The following is a 19867-nucleotide window of genomic DNA, read 5'->3' on the forward strand; positions in this document are numbered from 1 at the left end:
TCCAGCATTAATCAGCCTGGTCCGGTCTATGCTGGTCTAAGCTGTTCTTTCAGCACTGGTTTACAGGAGATTTCAGAATTGATTTGAAGTCTGTGAAGATATTTGGATTCTTTGTAGACTGAAGAGACCCATCGCACAAACAGAAGTCTTGATATTTGTTGTGTTTGCCCAATAAGTCTGTACTGCACTTTCATTGGTGTGTTCATGTTAGTGGACAGATTCAGGCCAGGAAGGCCTGTGCTGAAATTTCATACCCACACTCACAATGTGTTGGTGTTGCAGGTGTAAGTACGGCTGGCAGGGTCCGCTCTGTGACGAGTGTTTGCCGTATCCGGGGTGTGTGCACGGCACCTGTGTGAAACCCTGGACATGCACCTGTGAGAAGAACTGGGGAGGACTTCTGTGTGACAAAGGTAGGGAATGCTTACTAACATTAAGACACACAAAATGCACTCAAATTCACAAAAACTCACACGGTAATACTCACAAAGAAAATAAACGCACACAGAAAACAAATACACAAATGCACCTATATTCACAAAAAGACACACTTGTGCAAACAAGTGTACATATACATATGCAAACACACACAAGGAACACGGTTCTCACAGTCATGAAAAACCTGGCAATATCAGTGAATATTTATAATATATTTTAATAATAATATAAAATAATTTCCAGGCCTGGATAACGTCATGGAAATGAATATCTCAGAAAGTCATGGAAATGCCTAAAGTATATTTCTCTAAAATATTTTATTGGCTACTTATTGATCTTTGTGGGCGCAATCTCTGTAAAATTATTTTTAAAATCCTCATCCAGTAATCACAAATGACTGGAAAAGTCATGGGAAATTGTTGGCCAGAAGGTGTGGGAACCCCTTAGAAAATACACCAAAAAAACACACATATCTCACATGTTCATGTTACTTATTCCATGAGACGCCCTTTCTCACTCACTTTTCAAACTTGAGATTCTTGGAATTATGACCTGAAATCCCCTCACTTAACTCAAAACTATTTTGTTAAGATAGTAAATGAATGCAGTTGAGGTCTGTTACCTCTCACTCTGGACATTTACTGACATCCACAAATATTTTTCTGCTCTGAATGGAGTTCTGAGTCATCTTCCCCAGAACAACCCTGTTGAAACCTGGTGGTGTTTTGGATGCTGGTTTCCAGCATGGGATGCTTGTGTGCTGGTGTCCTTACCTGGCTTCTTAACTTGCTTAACCAGTAAGCCTTCTTTGGTTAACTAGCTTCATCAGAAAGAACAGACTGGTTGACCAGCATTTTTGCTCGTGAATGACATAGTAATGCTGGTCCACCAGCTTGACCAAAATAAGCATAAATTCATGCTGGTCTAAGCTAGTTTCATTAGCAGGGACCTTTACTGCCATGCTGGACAGGGAAGCTTTCTGTTACCTAAGTAAAACCTCCTAATGCGGTTTAGCCATGCAGTCCATCAATTAAAATGCTGAGAATAATTCTAAAAAGTCAAGACTTTGTCAAGTCAACATCAAAGCATATCAATTCATCAATATAACTGAAACCAAAAAAGCCAAATATTTCTGAGATATTTTTTTGCTGGGTCTTTGGTGGCAACTTTAATTCTCACCCTGTCTGCTCCTGTTGGGCTGTACACCTGCATTATTACATCCTTGAACATCCTGCAGGGTTCCTCTACAAACATCTCACAGAAATTATATTACATTCAAGATTGGAGAATTAAAATATTTCAGCTTCTAATACATTAGAGTACGTTGTTTAATTGTTTGTTTCTTCACAGATCTGAATTACTGTGGAACGCACAAGCCCTGTGTGAACGGAGGCACGTGTCTGAATACAGAGCCTGACGAATATTTTTGCTCCTGCCCTGAGGGTTACTCTGGCAAAAACTGTCATATCGGTGAGAAAGCCTGGCACTTTGATATATACAGTAATTCTTTAAACTACGTACAGTATGTTTATGATTAAAATAAGAATGCATTAAAAATATAGGAATGGTAAACAATTATAATGTACAGTATATACATGAGGAATATAGGTAAGACAGCAATCTACATTTGATGTAATGACCACATTTATATTTGCTTTTACCAAGTATTTCAAATTATCCTATTGTGTGTATGTGTATGTATATGTGTGTGCATCTCACAGCCGAGCATGCATGCATGTCAAACCCATGTGCAAATGGTGGGACCTGTCATGAGCTGGTATCAGGGTTCGAGTGTCAGTGTCCCCCTGGCTGGGATGGCCCAACCTGTGCTAAAGGTCAGAGGTCACACGCTGTATTTACTATTTACTGTATTTATTTACATTTTGTACGTGACTATGTGTATGTTGATAACATTTTGTGTGTGTTTCAGACAAAGACGAGTGTGCGTCTAACCCATGCGCTCATGGAGGAACCTGCTTTGATATTGAAAATGGTTTTGACTGTTTATGTCTCCCGCAATGGACCGGCAAGACCTGTCAGATAGGTGAGAATTAGTGTGTGTGTTTGTGTGTGTCTAAGTGTTGAATTCATATCACTAATTTTATACACAAATCTATTGGGACTTAGTGCCACATACGGCTGTTGCGATTCTGAAATTTGGCTGACGATTAATTGTCATACAAATAATTGCGATTATGACGATTAATTGTCTGTTCTAAGGCTATGACGATTAATTGTCTCTTTAGGGCTTTCAAGATTAATTGTCATATAAATTGTCATATTTCTTAAAGTGCATGTGTGCTTCATATTGCTTAAGAAGTCCATTTTTACATATTTAACTTCAAATATATAAATCAAATAATAAAATAGGGATATATGAATTCTTTTTAAGGCTTTAAAACGTATAAATGACATGAAAAATGAAGTTTTAAATATCAAAATATTTCTTAATACTTAAAATATGTCTCTCTTTTTGGTCAACTTTAGATTTTGTCAATTTTACATTTACGCTGTTGTTTTTGGAACTCATCTATTTTATATTATATTTTTTAATAAAAAATATATAAAAAAAAATGTATATCTATTTTATGATATTGTATTATATTATACTATGCTATATTATGCAATAGTAAAATAATTCTGTCCTGATTTCTTCACTTCCACACATTTTAATGCTGTTTGATTAAACCCACAAGCCCTTATTTCTAATTAAGCAAAACCTTTGAGATTTTGTTTCATCATTTTATCACTCCACAGAAATAAAGTAAGAGTGCCTCTCGTCCTCTGTGCTACTGCATGTATGAAGTTTGCGGTTAAGTTCAGCGGAGTTCAACTAAATGACACACAAGCACGCCGTTGATAGCATTTATATATTCTCTTAAAATTCCCTTATTTGGGTATGTAAAATGTGTTAACTGGGTCATACCATGTTGAAATAAGGTGGCAGCATGGGGTGGCCCAAACACCTCTCAAATATCAGCAGTTCTCCAAGTGTGTATGTTGCTTGTTTTATTTAATGAGGTGTGTAACATGAATGTTGTGTTTACATCTTACACCGTCAATTACTAACAGATGATTTTGTTACAGTGTGTACCGGTATGTATACTTGTGTTTGTGTGTATCTTTTACCATTTTTGTGTGTGGTACGGCTGTAACTAGTGTAGGTAGAAATGTTAGTTGTGAATGCTTGTATGTTTATTTAACCTGAGTTTGCGGGTATATGAGTGTCTATGAGATTACATTTCTGCCGAGGCTGTGTGGTCACGGCAGATAGCTGAATATTATCTGTAACCCGACCCAGGAGATTTAAGTAAAGCTAAATATATAAACGGGCCTGGCAACTGCCAAGACGGGGGCTAAATTTATCTTTTTGGGGGACTATAGTAGTGACCATGGGAAGCTTAAGAGGGGTGTGTTGGAAGTATTTTACTCTACACTGCTGGTGCAGCCTGTGAGAGGAAATGCTGTATAGCCTGTAAACAAGCACAGTGTGGAATTGTACCTGTGGTGTCTGGTTATGGGGAGTGGGTTGGTTTGCCCAGGTAGGGCTCCGGTCTCAGGCGTGGAGCAGGCAGGGTTACCTGTGCAGGAGGGAGTCAGATTTCAACCAGGGCAGAACACGGGCCCAAATACCTAAAGCGTCATACACAACTGTCATTTATCCATACAATAAACATATACACACCGCACACACTACTGTATATACTATAGATAATCTTATGATATAAATGACTCCTTTCACACACAAAAAATATGACAGTGTGCAATACACACAGTTGCTATAATGAGTGAGAACGCTGTCAGAATGTTGTAAGACATTGATACAACATGGTCTTCAATTTAGATATTTACTTTGCAGAATAAAACAGCTTAAACCAGTCTAAGCTGGTTTGACGGTCTTAGCTGGTCTCCTAGCTGGGTCATGCTGGTCTGTTCAAAACAGCAGGTCCATAAACAGCCTACAGTTAAAATACTGAACTATAATTCTTGGTGGAAGAACTGTTCATTTTGATTATTATCATGAATTAACTATTTAATGAACATTCTTGTCTCTTATCATATTGCAGTTACCACAGTTTTACAAAAGCAGTAAGCCACATGAGATTGTGTGTTACTCTTGTAGCTTATTGACTTATTAAATACAAAAGAATCAATGAAAAGCTATTTAAGGTTAAGCAGTTGCTTCATGTAGCAGGCCACTACAAGCACTGCAACAACAAGGGCATTCAAGCAATTGCAAATTTTATTATGATGTCTTGCAAATGCACAGCTAATCCTTGGGCTTCAAGAGGCATCACATCAGCAATTTTGGGGGTAGTATCTCGTGGCAGAAATACAGACGGCTGTTTTGAATGATAGTTTTGTTTAGAGAGCCTTTAGCATGGTGTATTTTCAGTCAGGATTAATTCTGTATTTCTTTGTCTCTCTGATTTTCAGTCATAAGTTTTCCCCTGCTATAGTAACTGTGCATGTGTTTTGTTATGGCCCAATCCTTGTGCCTGCTTGTGCATGGCAAACAGCTTTAAGCCATTTTATCTTTTGTTTTCTGCCTTTTTCTTATTTTGTTTACACATGTTGGACCAGAAAGTTGTGCTGATTGTGTTCATAATTATTTTATAGATGTCAACAGCTGTTATGGTCAGTGTCAGAATGGAGGAACCTGTCTGGTGGGTGCTCACTTATTTTATTTGACACTTTTCTGGACAATATTAGCTTTAAAGTACAATCCCAATGTCAATAGCTGTGATTGATAATGCTTTTGATGTAGATATTCCTAAGAAGGTGGTAATTAAAACTTTTACAAGCTGGCTTCTGTCTCATACACCTGTGAATCATTTCCGCCCCTGTGTGTTTCTGTTAGGATGGTCATCATGGTTACGAATGTCATTGCCAGCCAGGGTTTATGGGAAGACACTGCGAGGTGCAGCAGAGCAGGTGTGCCAGTGCCCCATGCCAAAATGGTGGACGCTGCTGTTCACTAACCATGGGCTATGAGTGTGAGTGTCTGTACGGATACACCGGAACCAACTGTGAGGTGAGGTGAATAACCATATACATACACACAACTTTTCCGCACGTCTTTGCTTTCTCAATAACTCTCAAGAATATTTCTCTCTCTTTCTCTCTCTCTCTGCAGGTACAGGTGGATCCATGCAGTCCAAACCCATGTCAGAATAAAGCTCAGTGTCACTCTCTGCAGGGAGATTTTTACTGTGCCTGTGCAGATGAATATGAGGGAAAGACATGCAGTCAACTTCGAGACCACTGCAAGACCAGCACCTGCCAAGGTAGACAAATAACCTCACTGAAAGCCTAATACAGTTCATAGGAGTCATTCACCGACTCTTTAGACACCACCAAAATGTTTTTTCTCCTCATAGTTCCATTGTAAGTTCACTCACAAAACTTCTTCCATCACAAACAGTCCTTATTTAATTATACTTGACAATCTTCCACCCTCTCATTAGCATTATGCATATTATCATGATTTTAGTGTGATAAAATTTCTCACTAACCTTATCTGTGTAAAGTTATTTCCAATACATTACAGGGTTTTGTTGTCATGACAACAAAGTTGTACTGTAATATTAGATCTAACTTTACACAGATAAGGTTAGTAAGCCATTCTATGTATAAACTGATTTTAATAATAATAATAATAATAATAATAAAACTTTATTTTCTATAGCACCTTTTAAAGCTGAATCTCAAAGCGCTTTACAAGAGAAAAATAAAAATACATTGAAATACAAAAAAGAAAAAGAAAACATGCAATCAGAACAATTTAAAAAGAATACAATAATCACAGAAAAGCAACCCTAAAAAAGTGAGTTTTAAGAGAGGATTTAAAAATACTAAAAGATTCAGCCTAACTTCGGTCTAACCTCAGAGGGAGGAGAGTTCCACAGTTTTGGAGAAAAGGAAGAGAAGGTCCTGTCACACATAGAACGTAGACGAGTAGGAGGAACAGTTAAAAAAACAGATTTGGAGGAGCGGAGATCACACATTGGAGTGTAGGGTGTTAAAAGTTCAGACAAGTATTGAGGGGCCAAACCATGCAAAGCCTTGTAGGTAAGCATGAGAATTTTAAAGTCACACGAAACTTGACAGGGAGCCAGTGCAAGGACTCCAAGATAGGAATGATGTGATCACTTGTCCTGGTCCTAGTCAAGATTCTAGCAACAGAGTTTTGCACATACTGCAACTTATTTAAGGTAGATTTATAGACCCCAACAAGTAAAGCATTGCAATAATCAATAAGAGAAAATTCAAAAAGTACTGATCAGTTTTTCAGCCACAGAGAAAGATAACATGGGGTGCAGTCTTGCAATGTTTCTGAGATGGAAGAATGATGTTTTAACAGTATTCTTGACATGAGGATCAAATGTTAAATTTGCATCAAATATCACCCCCAAATTTTTCAGTTTTGTTTGGAACTCCAGAGCAGAGCCATCCATATTTAAGGTTAAAGAACCAGCTTTACGAAGCTGGTGGGGTGAACCAATGAGCATTACCTCTGTCTTGTCACTGTTGAGACAAAGAAAATTTAGAGACATCCATTTTTTTATCTCAGTAATACATTGTGCAAGAAAGGCGACAGCCACACAATCATCAGGTTTTGAATGGATGTAAATCTGGGTGTCATCTGCGTAAAAAGACCAAGATACTGTATCTTAAGAGCTGACCAAGGGGAAACATGTAAATGCTAAAAAGTAAGGAGCCCAAAATCGATCCCTGAGGAACACCACATTTAACCAAACCAACTTTGGACCTACATCCACCCAAGGAAACAAACTGCCGACGATCTGAGAGATCAGACTTGAACTAGTTTAATACAGTATCAGTAACACCAAAGACTGTCTCAAGATGAGTGAGTAAAAGAGAATGATCTACAGTGTCAAAAGCGGAACTGAGATCAAGAATTTTCAGAATTGAAAGACAGCCAGAGTCCGAAGCTATTAACAAGTCATTTGTGACCTTAACTAATGCCGTTTCAGTGCTGTGGACTTTGCGAAAGCCAGATTGAAGGGGCTAAATAAGATTGTTTACAGTGAGATGAGTGTATAATTGAGAAGCCACAATTTGTTCTAAAATTTTTGCAAGGAAGGGAAGATTAGAAATGGGACGAAAGATGTTAAGATTGTCCAAGTCCAAGTTTTTAGGTACAGGAGTTATAGCAGCAGTTTAAATGCTGCTGGAACAACACCAGTGCACAGGGAGTCATTTATTATACTCAAGACAACAGGACATAAAGAGGTGAAACATGATTTAAACAAACAAGTTGGAATAGGATCAACTATGGAAGTGACAGCGTTCATTTGTGATACCTCATTACCAAGAGAAACCAGGTCAAGTGAGGAGAAATTTGAGAAAGAGGTGCCAGGGAAATAAGAAATACTAAGAGGAGAAGCAGATGAGACTATTAAGAATGCATTTACGAGCACTGTCAATCTTGGTGTTGAAAAAATCAAGAAATCTATTACAAAGGTGAGTTGAAGCAGGTGCAATAGAGGAACTGTTACATTTGGGCAATTTGTTAATGGTATGAAACAGTTGTCTGGGATTTCTTTGATTATTGACAATTATCTGAGAAAAATAACAGGACCTGGTGGATACAATTTCTGCCTACGTTCAGGCCAGAGAGACACCACCTTCGCTCCATTTTGCGACAAGCTGCCTCCGTAGAGCGCAGCTCATCATTATACCAGAGAGCGGAACGTATAAAGGAGACAGACCATGATTTCATAGGAGCAAATGTGTCCAAGCCAAACGAGAAAACAGTATTTAACATAAATTTTGTCCTCCAGAGGGTCAGATGGAGAAAAACAACTTAAAGAAGAGTCGTGAAATCAGAGAGATCAATGGATTTCCATTTGCGATAATTTACAGTGCGAGAAGAGGAAATGTTAGTGCGTGGGATTTCCATGTTAAAAAAGATATCCAAATGGTCAAACAGCCCTAAGTCAATGGTGGAAAACTGAAACACAAACGATCCATTTGCAATCACAAGGTCTAATGTGTGACCTTTATTATGTGTAGCACAGTCCACAAGCTGGTTCAAATCAAAGCACTCCAGTAAGGACAAAAAGTCCTTTGTCATTACAGAGCCTTTTATGTCAACGTGGATGTTAAAGTCCCCCAGGATAAGAGTTCTCTCAAACTTGAGGCAAAACATAGACTGTAGATCTACAAACTCTGATAAAAAAAATTGACATTTGTCTTAGGAGGCCTGCAGCTATGGCAGTAGTGAAGGGTGCAGGGACACTTAGAACAAGACATTCAAAAGAATTAATCTGGGGAATAACCACGGGACTTATGTTGTATTGTTGATTATGCAGCACAATGATACCAGGGGGTCGCGGGAGATCAAACAATCCGTAGCCTGTAGGAGTAAGTTCATTAAACAAAAGTCCATCAGACTGTTTGTGCCAAGTTTCAGTTAAGCACACAAGGTCAAGTTTTTCTTTTGTGATAATATCCGATAAAATCACAGCCTTGTTGTTCACAGAGCGTGCATTAAAAACTGCCGATTTCCCCAGATGCAAGGGCACAAAGGATAACGGCGAAAACTCCACGCGTTTAAGCGCAGACAGGTTGTTAAAATCAACACCAGTGCACAGCAGTCTATGAGCTTTACACTGAAATATAGGAACAAGGATGGCATCAGATGATTAGTATATAGAACTACGCCTTGAAAAGCAATGTATATAGCGCTTAGGTCACAGTATTCCAACATTTCTGCAAAGTTCATAGGAGTCATTCGCCAAATAAAAGTTCCTAATTAGGTTCGGCAATTTGCAAGTGGTGTACCTTAAAGCCATGGAGAGGGAATCCACGGCAACAGCAACCACGGGGTAGTGTAAGTCCTGGGCAGGGCTGCAGGAAGGTTGATTCCCGCAGATAACACTCAAAGATAAAAACAGCTGTCCGAAGGATAAAACGTGATTTCGCATTGCAATAGGGCAGGTAACAAGAGGGGACTTCAAAAGCTCAAAAATCCCACAACCACTCAAAATAAATCGATAAATATAAAAAAAAAAGAAAAAGAAAAACGGGAGAGAGGAGCGGCAGCCAAACGCGCCAGCGTTCCCTTTCAACTGGAAGTATTGCTTTATATATTTTTAACATGTATAATGTTTATGTCTTGTGGCTATACTTTTGAAACAATGTGTATTTTAGCCTTTATAAACAGGCCCCATCCACTTCCACTGTAAGTGCCTTACTGTGACCACGATTTTTGCTTTTTTTCAAATTAAGTAGAGTCTAGTCAAAATTATTTTTTGTGGAAATAATTTTTTTTTAACCTGAAACATTCTTTTAAACAGGCTGTTTTGGCTACTGTGCCTTTAAAACTTCTATATGTAAATGGCCTGTTATGAAAGGCTAATGTTTTTGCATGTGAAGTTTATGCAGTGTAATTCACACTCATTCATCAGGATGTGTCAAGTTGCAGAATACGTAATATTTGTTGTGATGTAAATGTAGGTGGTCATATATGCACATAGTTCTGACATAACCATGGCTTGTTCTGAATGACCGCATTTTGCAGCTTAGTTTGAGTTTGTCTACATACTGTAGCAGATCAAACATCCTTAAAATGAGTTCTCATTCATATTTACTCTAAAAGATAATGATTTTAAACACAAACATTAATAAATTTTGTCTCATTAGTGATTGACAGTTGCACTATTGCCGTGACAACCAACGGCACAGCAAAAGCAGTACGGCACATCTTATCAAATGTGTGTGGTCCTCATGGGCACTGCATCAGCCAATCAGGAGGCAACTTCACCTGTGCCTGCCAACCAGGGTTCACTGGGACATACTGTCATGAGAGTGAGTAATAGCACACACACACACACACACACACACACACACACTCACAATAATGAAATCCTCAAAACAAAGATAATACCCAGTGTGTACACACATATCTCCTAATTAATGTTTCTGTGCGTCATTCTCTCTCAGATATAAATGACTGTGCATCATCTCCGTGTCACAGTGGAGGAACCTGCATTGATGACATCGGCTCCTTCCACTGTGTCTGTCCCGATGGCTTTGACGGACAACTCTGTGACCTGGGTGAAATATCTGCTCTATATGCTCTTAAAGGGATAGTTCACCCAAAAGTGAAAATTCTGTCGTCATTTATGCACCCTCATGTTGTTCTAAACCCGTATGATCTTTCTCTGTGAATGTTAGGAACTGCCAGCCTCAGTCACAATTCAACTTCATAATTTTTCCATACAATGAAAGTGAATAGGGACTGAGGCTGCTCTACTCCACTCCTGAGACTAATGTTTTGTTCTTTTTTCAGAGGTGAATGAGTGTAGCAATGAGCCTTGTCTAAATGGAGGTCATTGTATCGATCTACTGAATGATTTCTACTGTCACTGCACTGACAACTGGAAGGGAAAGACGTGTAACTCACGTGAGTGAATGTGTGTGTGTTCATAAACCTTAATTTTAATTCAGGTTTTCAGCTAAGACATCTAACTTTGTGCATTCGCTGTTTCAGGAGACAAGCAGTGTGATCCCAATACATGTGCCAACGGAGGAACATGCTACGATCATGGAAACTCGTTCCGCTGCGTGTGCTCCTCCGGGTGGGGTGGCAGTACCTGTAACACAGGTGAGATGGAGCATCTGGGGTTTTGACATATGGTGAGCTTATTCAATGTCTCTCCATTTCTTACATTTCTCTCTCTCTCTCTCTCTCTCTCTCTCTCTCTCTCTCTCTCTCTCTCTCTCTCTAGCAATGAAAATCTCATGTGAATCTGGGCCGTGTCTAAATGGTGGAACATGTGTTGGAAGGGGCGGAGCCTTTACCTGCATCTGCAAGGATGGATGGGAGGGGCCTACCTGTGCTCAGAGTAAGACCACACCCACATGTCTTTTGCACCCAGCTCTCAAAAATATCTGTTAGCCAAAACTTGTGGATATAGAACTGTGATTTGCTCCCACGTGTATACCTGCGATTGGGCTTCAGGTGTGTTGGCATGCTGTGGTTTGCCCTGACAGGTCTAATTTTGATATGTTTTCTGTTAGTTCTGCTTTCATAAGATCTGTTTTCTTTCTATTTTCAGATGTTGATGACTGTAACCCTCATCCCTGGTAAGTAAAACAAAACAAAACAAAACTAAACACAGTGCCTTGTGCTATTTGTAAGGCTATGAACACACTGCAGCTAAATACAAATTGCAGTTTGAGGTATCATTCTTCTCCAATCAGGGTATGGAATTAACTTTTTTGCCCACCAGCCACAGGTGGGTGAATGCCCAATTTTACCAGCCCCATTTATTTTTTACCAGCCACTTTATTTTTCATATACTGTATATATAAATTACTGTGCAAAAGTTTTAGGTACTTGTGAAAAATGTTGCATAGTGAGAATTTCTTTAAAAATAATAACATCAATAGTTGTCATTCATCAATTAACGTCATATAAAGTCCAGTAAACATAAAAAAACTAAATCAATATTTGGTGTGACCACCTTTGCCTTCAAAACCACACCAGTTCTCTTAGGTACACCTGGACACAAGTTTGTTGGAGAATTTGCCGCAGTTCTTCTATCTATTTTGCTTCTTTCTCTTCATGTTATCCTAGACTGACTTGATGTTCAGTTGAGGCTCTGTGGGGGCCATACCATCTGTTGCAGGGCTCCCTGTTCTTCTATTCTATTCTACTTGCAAAAGGAATGTTTGGGAGTCTAAAATGTATAATTCCTATTGACACACTAAAGCTGAAAATATAAAAAACCAACTTAAGAAAAATGTTTTAGTGAAACATCTTATGTGCCTAATACTTTGCACAGTACTGTATATATATATATATATATATATATATATATATATATATATATATATATATATATATATATATATATATATAATGATAGTTTAGCAACATTCAAATGGAGACTAAAGAGTAGACAAGCACAGAAGAGAAACTCCTTGTTCAAGAACCATTTCTGAGGTTGTACTGAATTTTGACACATATGACAATTCACCTGTAGTCCCAATGTCATTGCATCTTGAGATGGTCTGAGATCATATGCAGCGTTCTCATAGATGACACTATTCTTGCTAACTGTTCCCAGATGACTGACAGAGAAGAAATAGTTAGAACTATCGCATTTCCAAGACATACTCGCGCTGAGCACATGAGTGCCAAATCGCCAATAAACCTTTAAATATTATCAAGTGTGCTTTTTCAAAGGTGCGTCTTTGTGTCTAACAGCAATTCTTGTCATTTGTCACTCTGAGATGTCTTACAGATCGCCCGCCACAGTGGCTGGTAGATGAGCAAAATTACTCGCCACTACAACGATCACAGATCACTGAAACACCTGCATTTGGCAGGTGCTAATTTCATACCCTGTCTCCAACTGTCAATAGCACAGACGTTGCGAGATGAGCTATAATTATAGTATTGATAATAACTACCTGCACCAACCAGCACACCGGTAGCATTTTTTTGTCTGTGTCTGCTTGTGAATTAAGATCAAATATTCATTACCCAGAGGCTATCTCTCTGTTCCTCTCTTTTTGTAGTTATAATGGAGGAATGTGTGTGGATGGGCTTAACTGGTTTCGCTGTGAATGTGCTCCTGGATTTGCTGGGCCTGACTGTCGCATCAGTGAGTAAATAGAAACGTGGTCTTTTCTGTGAACATGATACAGCATGGCCTGTTATTGTTGAATATATGAATTTTGATCTCAGTCTCTCTTTCTCTCTCAGTCGCTTACTTTCTTATCACTCTCTGTCAGATATAGATGAGTGTCAATCTGCTCCCTGTTCATATGGAGCCACATGTCTGGATGAGATTAATGGGTATCATTGTCTGTGCCCTGTTGGTCGAGCTGGACCACGCTGCCAGGAGTGTGAGTTACCACAAATCCTTTTTTACAAGTCCTGTTTTCATTATGAGAGAAATATTTCAAAAACTTTGGGTGCGTCTAATCTCGCTCCCTAGCTCCCTATGTCATGAATCCGTGTATCGTGAAATTGAATTAGGCACTGGCAAGGGTTCTTCCACTGAACATGGGAACACTTATGACTAAATCATCTGCGACACAATATCGAGGTTGCGCGTAAAAAAACTTGCTGTAAAAATGACACTGCCATGCATTTTCATGGTAGATTTTAAAATGTACAGTGTTATTATGAAAGATAAACGATATAAAAAAGAAATAATTATGCAAAGGAGTGTTCTTCTATAAACTCTAATTTTTAAAAGATTGTTTCTCTTTAATGCACATTATGGAAGAAAGATATTACAAACATCATCTCTTTTAAAGAGGAAATTAGGCTTTAACTTAATTTGACAAGGCATTTTTCATAATTTTAAGTTTGCACTTGTCTTCTAATGTCTTCAGAAAATTCAGAAGACTTGACAGCGCTTCCAGTAATGGAACATTATGAGCAACGATGCTCCCGGTTTTTTTCAGTGCATTCAGAGAATTTTTAGGGAGCGAATGTCTCAGTGCACTAGAAAGATTTTGCGATTGGGACAACCCTAGAAATGGCTGACTCCCTGACTACTGAACTAGGGAGCTGACTGAGACTTACCCATAGTTGTGGACCGATATTGTCTGAAATCGCATAAACAAAACTGGACTGCTGTTCTAAATTGCCTGTTTTATAAGCACACAAAACTCATTTTTTGAGGACCAGAGGAATCTGATCAGAAGCAGATTTCATTCAGATGTGATAAGGATCTGATCTCTTGTTCTTTCTCTTTGTACCTGTCCATCCCTCTTTATCTGTAGTTATCGGAGTTGGGAGGGCATGTGATCGCTCAGGGTTGAAGGTTCATCATGGTGATCGTTGGGAGGATGGGTGTAACAGCTGTCAGTGTATGAATGGAAACATCAGGTGCACTAAAGTGAGTTACTATAATCTACCTTGCACTGCACTACTACCGTGGTGCAACATTTTCCTGGAAGCGAAAGACTATAAATTTTACATGTGTGTATCTGCTAAAATATTTTTTTTGTTTTTGCTCGATTCAAAGTGAAACTATTATGGTAACACTTTACAATAAGGTTCCATTTGTTAAAGCTAATAGACATGAACTAAAAGCCACAAAAATTATTTTCATAATATCGCTTTTGACTATATGCATTCATGGAAGGAATTTAAAATGATTCAAAATGCATTAACGAAATAAACTCTAATGGTAATGACATTTGTTGAAGATTAATGATTCATGTTGCTGTCATCTCCTGCCTGCCCCAGGTGCGTTGTGGTCCCCAGCCCTGCCTGTTGCAGTCAGGCTTTAGTGAGTCACAGCGCTCCCTGTGTCCATTAGGGCAGGAGTGTGTAGAGCATCATTTCCTTTCTTGTTTCCGTCCCCCCTGCCATCAGCTGGGGATATGCTCCACTCCAGAACGTCCACATCCAATCAGCACTCAGTGCCTACCCAACAACGGCTACCTAGATGACAATTGTGCTCGTGTTACGCTTGTATTTGACTCTGATAGTGTTCCGCAGGTGAGAATTTGTCACGATTTCCATTTTGTAAATGTTGAAATAGAAGCTTGTTATGGTCCTTTAAAGTGGATGTTGTTGTCTATCTATTTTGCTTTCCAATTAAACAACAAGATTTTTGTGTGTGTTTGTTCAACAGGGGACAACTGCTGAAGGTGTTTGCGCAGAGTTAACATATCTGCCAATCATACGAATCCTGGCCAAAGACCACACCCTTTCCATTCTTTGTGACCAATCACCTTCCAGCCACAATGCAGTGGAGGTTGCTATGGTGAGCTCACTTTCTTCAGTCATCAGTCATTAATCCTGCAAAATGACTTCATCTGTTGTAAACAAACCTTGTCTGCCTGGGTTTTCATGTTCAGCCTCTGAGCGACAAAAACAAAAGCCTTGACATATAACATAAAATCACTTCTTGTTAATAAGACAGGACATTAGGCTTTAATGATAAATTTTTTAATTTTCCTTGATACCAAAGGTTGTCATTTTTTTAATTTTTTTATGAGGAGCTGCTTGGTTTGAAATAGAAGTGTGTGAAAGCAGCCTCTCAAAACTAAAACTCAAATTCAAAGCTGTTTCAATGCTAGACCCCACAATTTTGCTGACACAGCTGTAAGATTTTTACAAGCCTGAGAGCCCCTGATATTCTCTACCACATTGATGTGAATTGCAAACTAATTCTGATAAGAAACATCCAAGAATTTATGCACACATTTCTATCCTTGTAGTCTAAAGAAAATATAATTTGTGATATTGTTTATGATTTAAAGTTCTAAGACAAGCTCAAATGAAACTCAAGCTGAAGTCAATTTTATCACCAATCTTTTCACCTCAAGTCCAGTGTAAGAAAAACTAAATATAGGCTTGTGGTATATATCAACTGTAAAACAGCTTACATCAGAATAGTGAAATTTACATCATTTTTCCTGATCACATCACATCTGTTTTCCCTCATTTTGGAGTGTTTATTTGTCTCTTTCTGTCTCTTCTCACTTTTAAAACTTTCCCTGCTTTTCTTCCAGTTTGTACCCAATAAAAAAGGGCACTTTAATTCAGAGTCAAATGGCTTTAAATGGCTTCCAGAGAGAGCTTGTAAAAACGACTTTTTCTAATCCCTTTGTGACTTTCTTCTTTTATTCTTGATTTCTTTTTCTCACTTTTTCTCTTTTTTCTTTGTCTTTTTCTCCTTTCTTTTCCATTCTTTTTCTTTTTTCTTTCATTCTCTTTCCTACTTTCTTACTTTTTCTTTCTTTCTATCTATCTATCTTTTTCTTTTTCTCTCACTTTTTCTTTTTTCTTTGTCTTTCTCTCCTTTTTCTTACTTTCTCTTTCTTGCTTTCTTTTTCTCACTTTTTCTTTGTCTTTGTTTCCTTTCTTTTTCTTTCTTTTTCTTTTTGTCTTGCTTTCTTTATTTCTTTCTTTCTTGCTTTTTTGTTTCAGATTCTTTCTTTCACATCCAATTTTAAATGCCTTTTACCTTAACAAGCATCACCTGTCCTCTCGTTGCTCTCCATTTGTCGTCTTTCTATCTTTATCTCTCTTTCTCCATCACCTGCTCTGAGACCGTTGCCTCATGGGTAAGACCATTGGTCTTCTCTTTAATCCCTTAATGGCTAGATTCTTTCTTCTACTCTTTCTGTGATGTTGTAATGCTGCTAAGATTTATGTTGTACCATTGAGAATTGTGCAGAAAAGGAGGGGCAACCTTTTATGGCCTGAGCTCTCGTAACACTTAACTTTGTGCTGATGTTCTATGCATTGGGATGTCCCCTATGGAATCCAGTGTGGATGCGGATTGAATACAGAGTGTGAACACTCTGACTATTACCTATATAAATTACATGTGGCTGGTCATGAAATGTAAGGGAAAGGTAAATAATTTTCACATTCAAATCTAACACATCTCTAATCTAGCCATTCTTTTACTCCTCTCTTCATTCCTTTCATCCAATTCTACACTCTACCATTCCAATTTGTTGCCATCTTTCTATGTCTCACCCCTTCTCTGTTGTCTGACTGTACTGTTCTTTTTTTATTCTCAGTCATATGAGCAAAACAGCTTTGTGGAGGGACGTGCTCAGATACAGGATGTGGTCCGCTCCATCATTGATGTTCTGTCTAAACGTCACAACAGCACGTTATTGTTGGCTGTGAGAGAGGTCAGAGTTGACACGCAGGACCTGCGACCCTCAGCTGGTGAGTGGGATGTTTATATCTCCCTTTTTTGGACAACCTGCAGATGATGTCCCTTCTCTTTTCACCTGCTCACCCTGTGGCTGAAAAGAGTCAAATCTGCAAACAGGCGCTTCAAGTATAGATATTTACAATGGAAGAGATGTAGTTTTGATGTGTCGCATCATGCGGCATGCGTCCGGGGTAGATATAGGTTGTTTACAAGCAACCTCACAACTTGAAGCTTTAATATGGAATTCAACTGATGTGCAGTTACACTTTAATTGTGCATTTGTGCATATATCTTTACAACGTGCTTTTCAGACAACTTCACACGTCGCTCATCCAATCATATTTAGAATGTATTACTGTTCTGAGTGTTGTTTTTAAAGGGAAAGTTCACCCAAAAATTATAATTCCCTTACCATTTCCACACCCTCATGCAGATGTTTTCAAGCAGATAAAAGTACATAAATGCAGCATAAAGGTAATCCATTCAACTCGAGTGGTTTAATCCATGTCTTCTGAAGCAATATGGTAGCTTTGGGTGAGAAACAAAGCAAAAATCCAAAAACAGTCCTTATTTACCAAAACACTTAACTTCTGCCAAGCTATTCTATGCACATTCATGAGAGAAACTCGTTCAAGCATCCTCATCCTTGACGTATGCTCACTTGCATGTTCACGCGAGAACTGGTGTGTGCGCGATACAACTGGAAGTTAAAGTGAAGCTATTTTTGTATTGATGCCAGACTTATCATTCATTTGTTGTCAAGTTCTTAATAATATCTCAATTAAGTTCCAAGTGACAAAAAAGTCACTAAGATTATCAAAACATAGACATGACTATATGTTTATTTAATATATAAAACATTCTGTTGTTGAGTTTCCAGCAAAAATTACTGTATTGTGATATATACCGTAACCGCAATATACAATTACTCCTACCATGATATAAGATTTTGGTTAAAGTGCCAAGCCCTTCTGCTCATCCTTTCCCAGTCTTTACCTATTTGCTTCTTACTTTTTATTTTCTTTTTTCATTTATTCTCTTTTTTTGTTGTTTCATGGATTGTTTGTGTGTCTCTCTGCAGGTTACCTTGTCCCGTTACTGTGCATTTTGTTTGTAACATTGTGGATCTCCTGTGTCGTCGTGTGTGTGTGGTGGTTTCGAAGACGCAGGAAAGTGAGAGAAAGAGACGACATGCAGATGGAAGAGAGCATTAACAACCAGCGTGGGTTGCTACTAAGCACTCTAATGCCACACAAAGACAACATGGATACGCTGCAGGAAAATAAGAACCTGATTTACCCTCTGGATCGGGTGGGAGATGGAGCTGAACGAGAGGATGAGGAGGAAGAGGGGGAGGAAGAGGGAGACAGAGGGCGGGTTATGCATAAATGCTCATCTCTCACGTACTCTAAGGGGGATGTAGTGTACACTATTCACACTTCAGGCCAAACTCAGCCACACAGGACACATTATAGCAGCAAAGACAACCGCTGTAAGAACAATTTGAACGAGAGCACGAGCGAGCACATGAAAAATCATTACGTATGAAAGAGTCACACAAACTGAAAAATTATTAAAAGTATTTTTTTGGCTGGCTGACCTAAGATCCCCCTGGGCTTGTGCGATGGGTGTTTTTTTATTTTTTATTCTTTTGTCATTGTGTGGTCAAATGCAACAGGAATATGTCACAAAAATGCAACAAATCCAAGATTCATAGAATGGATTTCAAAATCCTTCCCTTCTGTTTACACTTGCTCTCACTTTCTTTAAAAAGAAGGACATTTTTACACAAGGCTGAACTTTTGGATTACGTCTGCAAACTGTGGAGAGACCTTTGACCCTTGGGGCTAAGGAGGAATCAGCGATAGGCAGCTTTGAATTGTTTTTGATTATGTCCAGACCTGCTCTAAGTCAAGTGTTAGGAGCAGTCATCTCTTCCATAGGTATAAGTGCCTCATTGAACCTTCAAAATAGCACTTACAGCTGACACAAGCATTTTATCTTTTTGATACACTTTACACAATGATACTCATTTGTTTATTTAAATTCACCAAAGTTCTCCTACCTTAGTGGGTGATTCTCACATTTTAGCCCAATTCTCATGACCGCAACATGAAAAAAATTATATATTGTTTAAATTGAAAAGTAGTAGTAGTTCTCCCTTAGTCCTACCTTTCATTTTCACCATTTTAATAAAGAAAATCATTGTACAATAGCATGTATTTTATTGCAATACAGTAAAAACATCACTGTGTTATGGTAATAAGAATAATAATTTAAAACAGTAAGAATAGTCAAAGTAAAACACCTGGACGCATTATGTTAAAGGAATAGTTCACCCAAAAATTAAAATTCTCTCATCATTTACTCACCCTCATGCCATCCCAGATGTGTGTCATCTGCTGAATTCAAGTGAAGATATTTAGAAGAACATTTCAGCTCTTTTGGTCCATACAATGCAAGTGAATGTGTCCCAAATGTTTAAGCTCCAGAAATCACAATAAGGCAGCAGAAAAGTAATCCATAATACTCCAGTGGTTAAATCAATGTCTTCAGAAGCGAAATGATAGGTGTGGGTAAGAAACAGATCAATATTTAAGTCCTTTTTTACTATAAATTCTCCTCCCTGCTCAGTTAATCTCCACTTTCACATTCTTCTTCTGATGTTTTTGGTGATTCACATTCTTCATGCATATCACCCCCTACTGGGCAGGGAGAAGAATTTCTAGAATAAAAGGACTTACATC

General features: G+C 38.4%; 1 protein-coding gene across 2 annotated transcripts in view; it reads left to right on the forward strand.

The window, feature by feature from the left end:
- LOC127413978 (protein jagged-2-like) overlaps positions 1-19525 on the forward strand; it is a 57106-nt gene extending 37581 nt beyond the window's left edge. For both annotated transcript variants that reach the window (XM_051651587.1, XM_051651586.1), the window contains exons 6-25: positions 283-413; positions 1789-1908; positions 2160-2273; positions 2369-2482; positions 5059-5105; positions 5300-5473; positions 5576-5726; positions 10111-10275; positions 10411-10524; positions 10760-10873; positions 10961-11074; positions 11199-11315; positions 11529-11556; positions 12997-13082; positions 13213-13326; positions 14215-14330; positions 14684-14938; positions 15075-15206; positions 16978-17131; positions 18202-19525. In XM_051651587.1, coding sequence (XP_051507547.1) covers positions 283-413; positions 1789-1908; positions 2160-2273; positions 2369-2482; positions 5059-5105; positions 5300-5473; positions 5576-5726; positions 10111-10275; positions 10411-10524; positions 10760-10873; positions 10961-11074; positions 11199-11315; positions 11529-11556; positions 12997-13082; positions 13213-13326; positions 14215-14330; positions 14684-14938; positions 15075-15206; positions 16978-17131; positions 18202-18668 — 2827 coding nt within the window. In that variant the 3' untranslated portion in view covers positions 18669-19525. The remainder of the gene's footprint in view (positions 1-282; positions 414-1788; positions 1909-2159; positions 2274-2368; positions 2483-5058; positions 5106-5299; positions 5474-5575; positions 5727-10110; positions 10276-10410; positions 10525-10759; positions 10874-10960; positions 11075-11198; positions 11316-11528; positions 11557-12996; positions 13083-13212; positions 13327-14214; positions 14331-14683; positions 14939-15074; positions 15207-16977; positions 17132-18201) is intronic.
- The last annotated feature ends 342 nt before the right edge of the window (positions 19526-19867 follow it).

This window comes from Myxocyprinus asiaticus, chromosome 23 (assembly GCF_019703515.2).
Source record: "Myxocyprinus asiaticus isolate MX2 ecotype Aquarium Trade chromosome 23, UBuf_Myxa_2, whole genome shotgun sequence".
NCBI lineage: Eukaryota > Metazoa > Chordata > Actinopteri > Cypriniformes > Catostomidae > Myxocyprinus > Myxocyprinus asiaticus.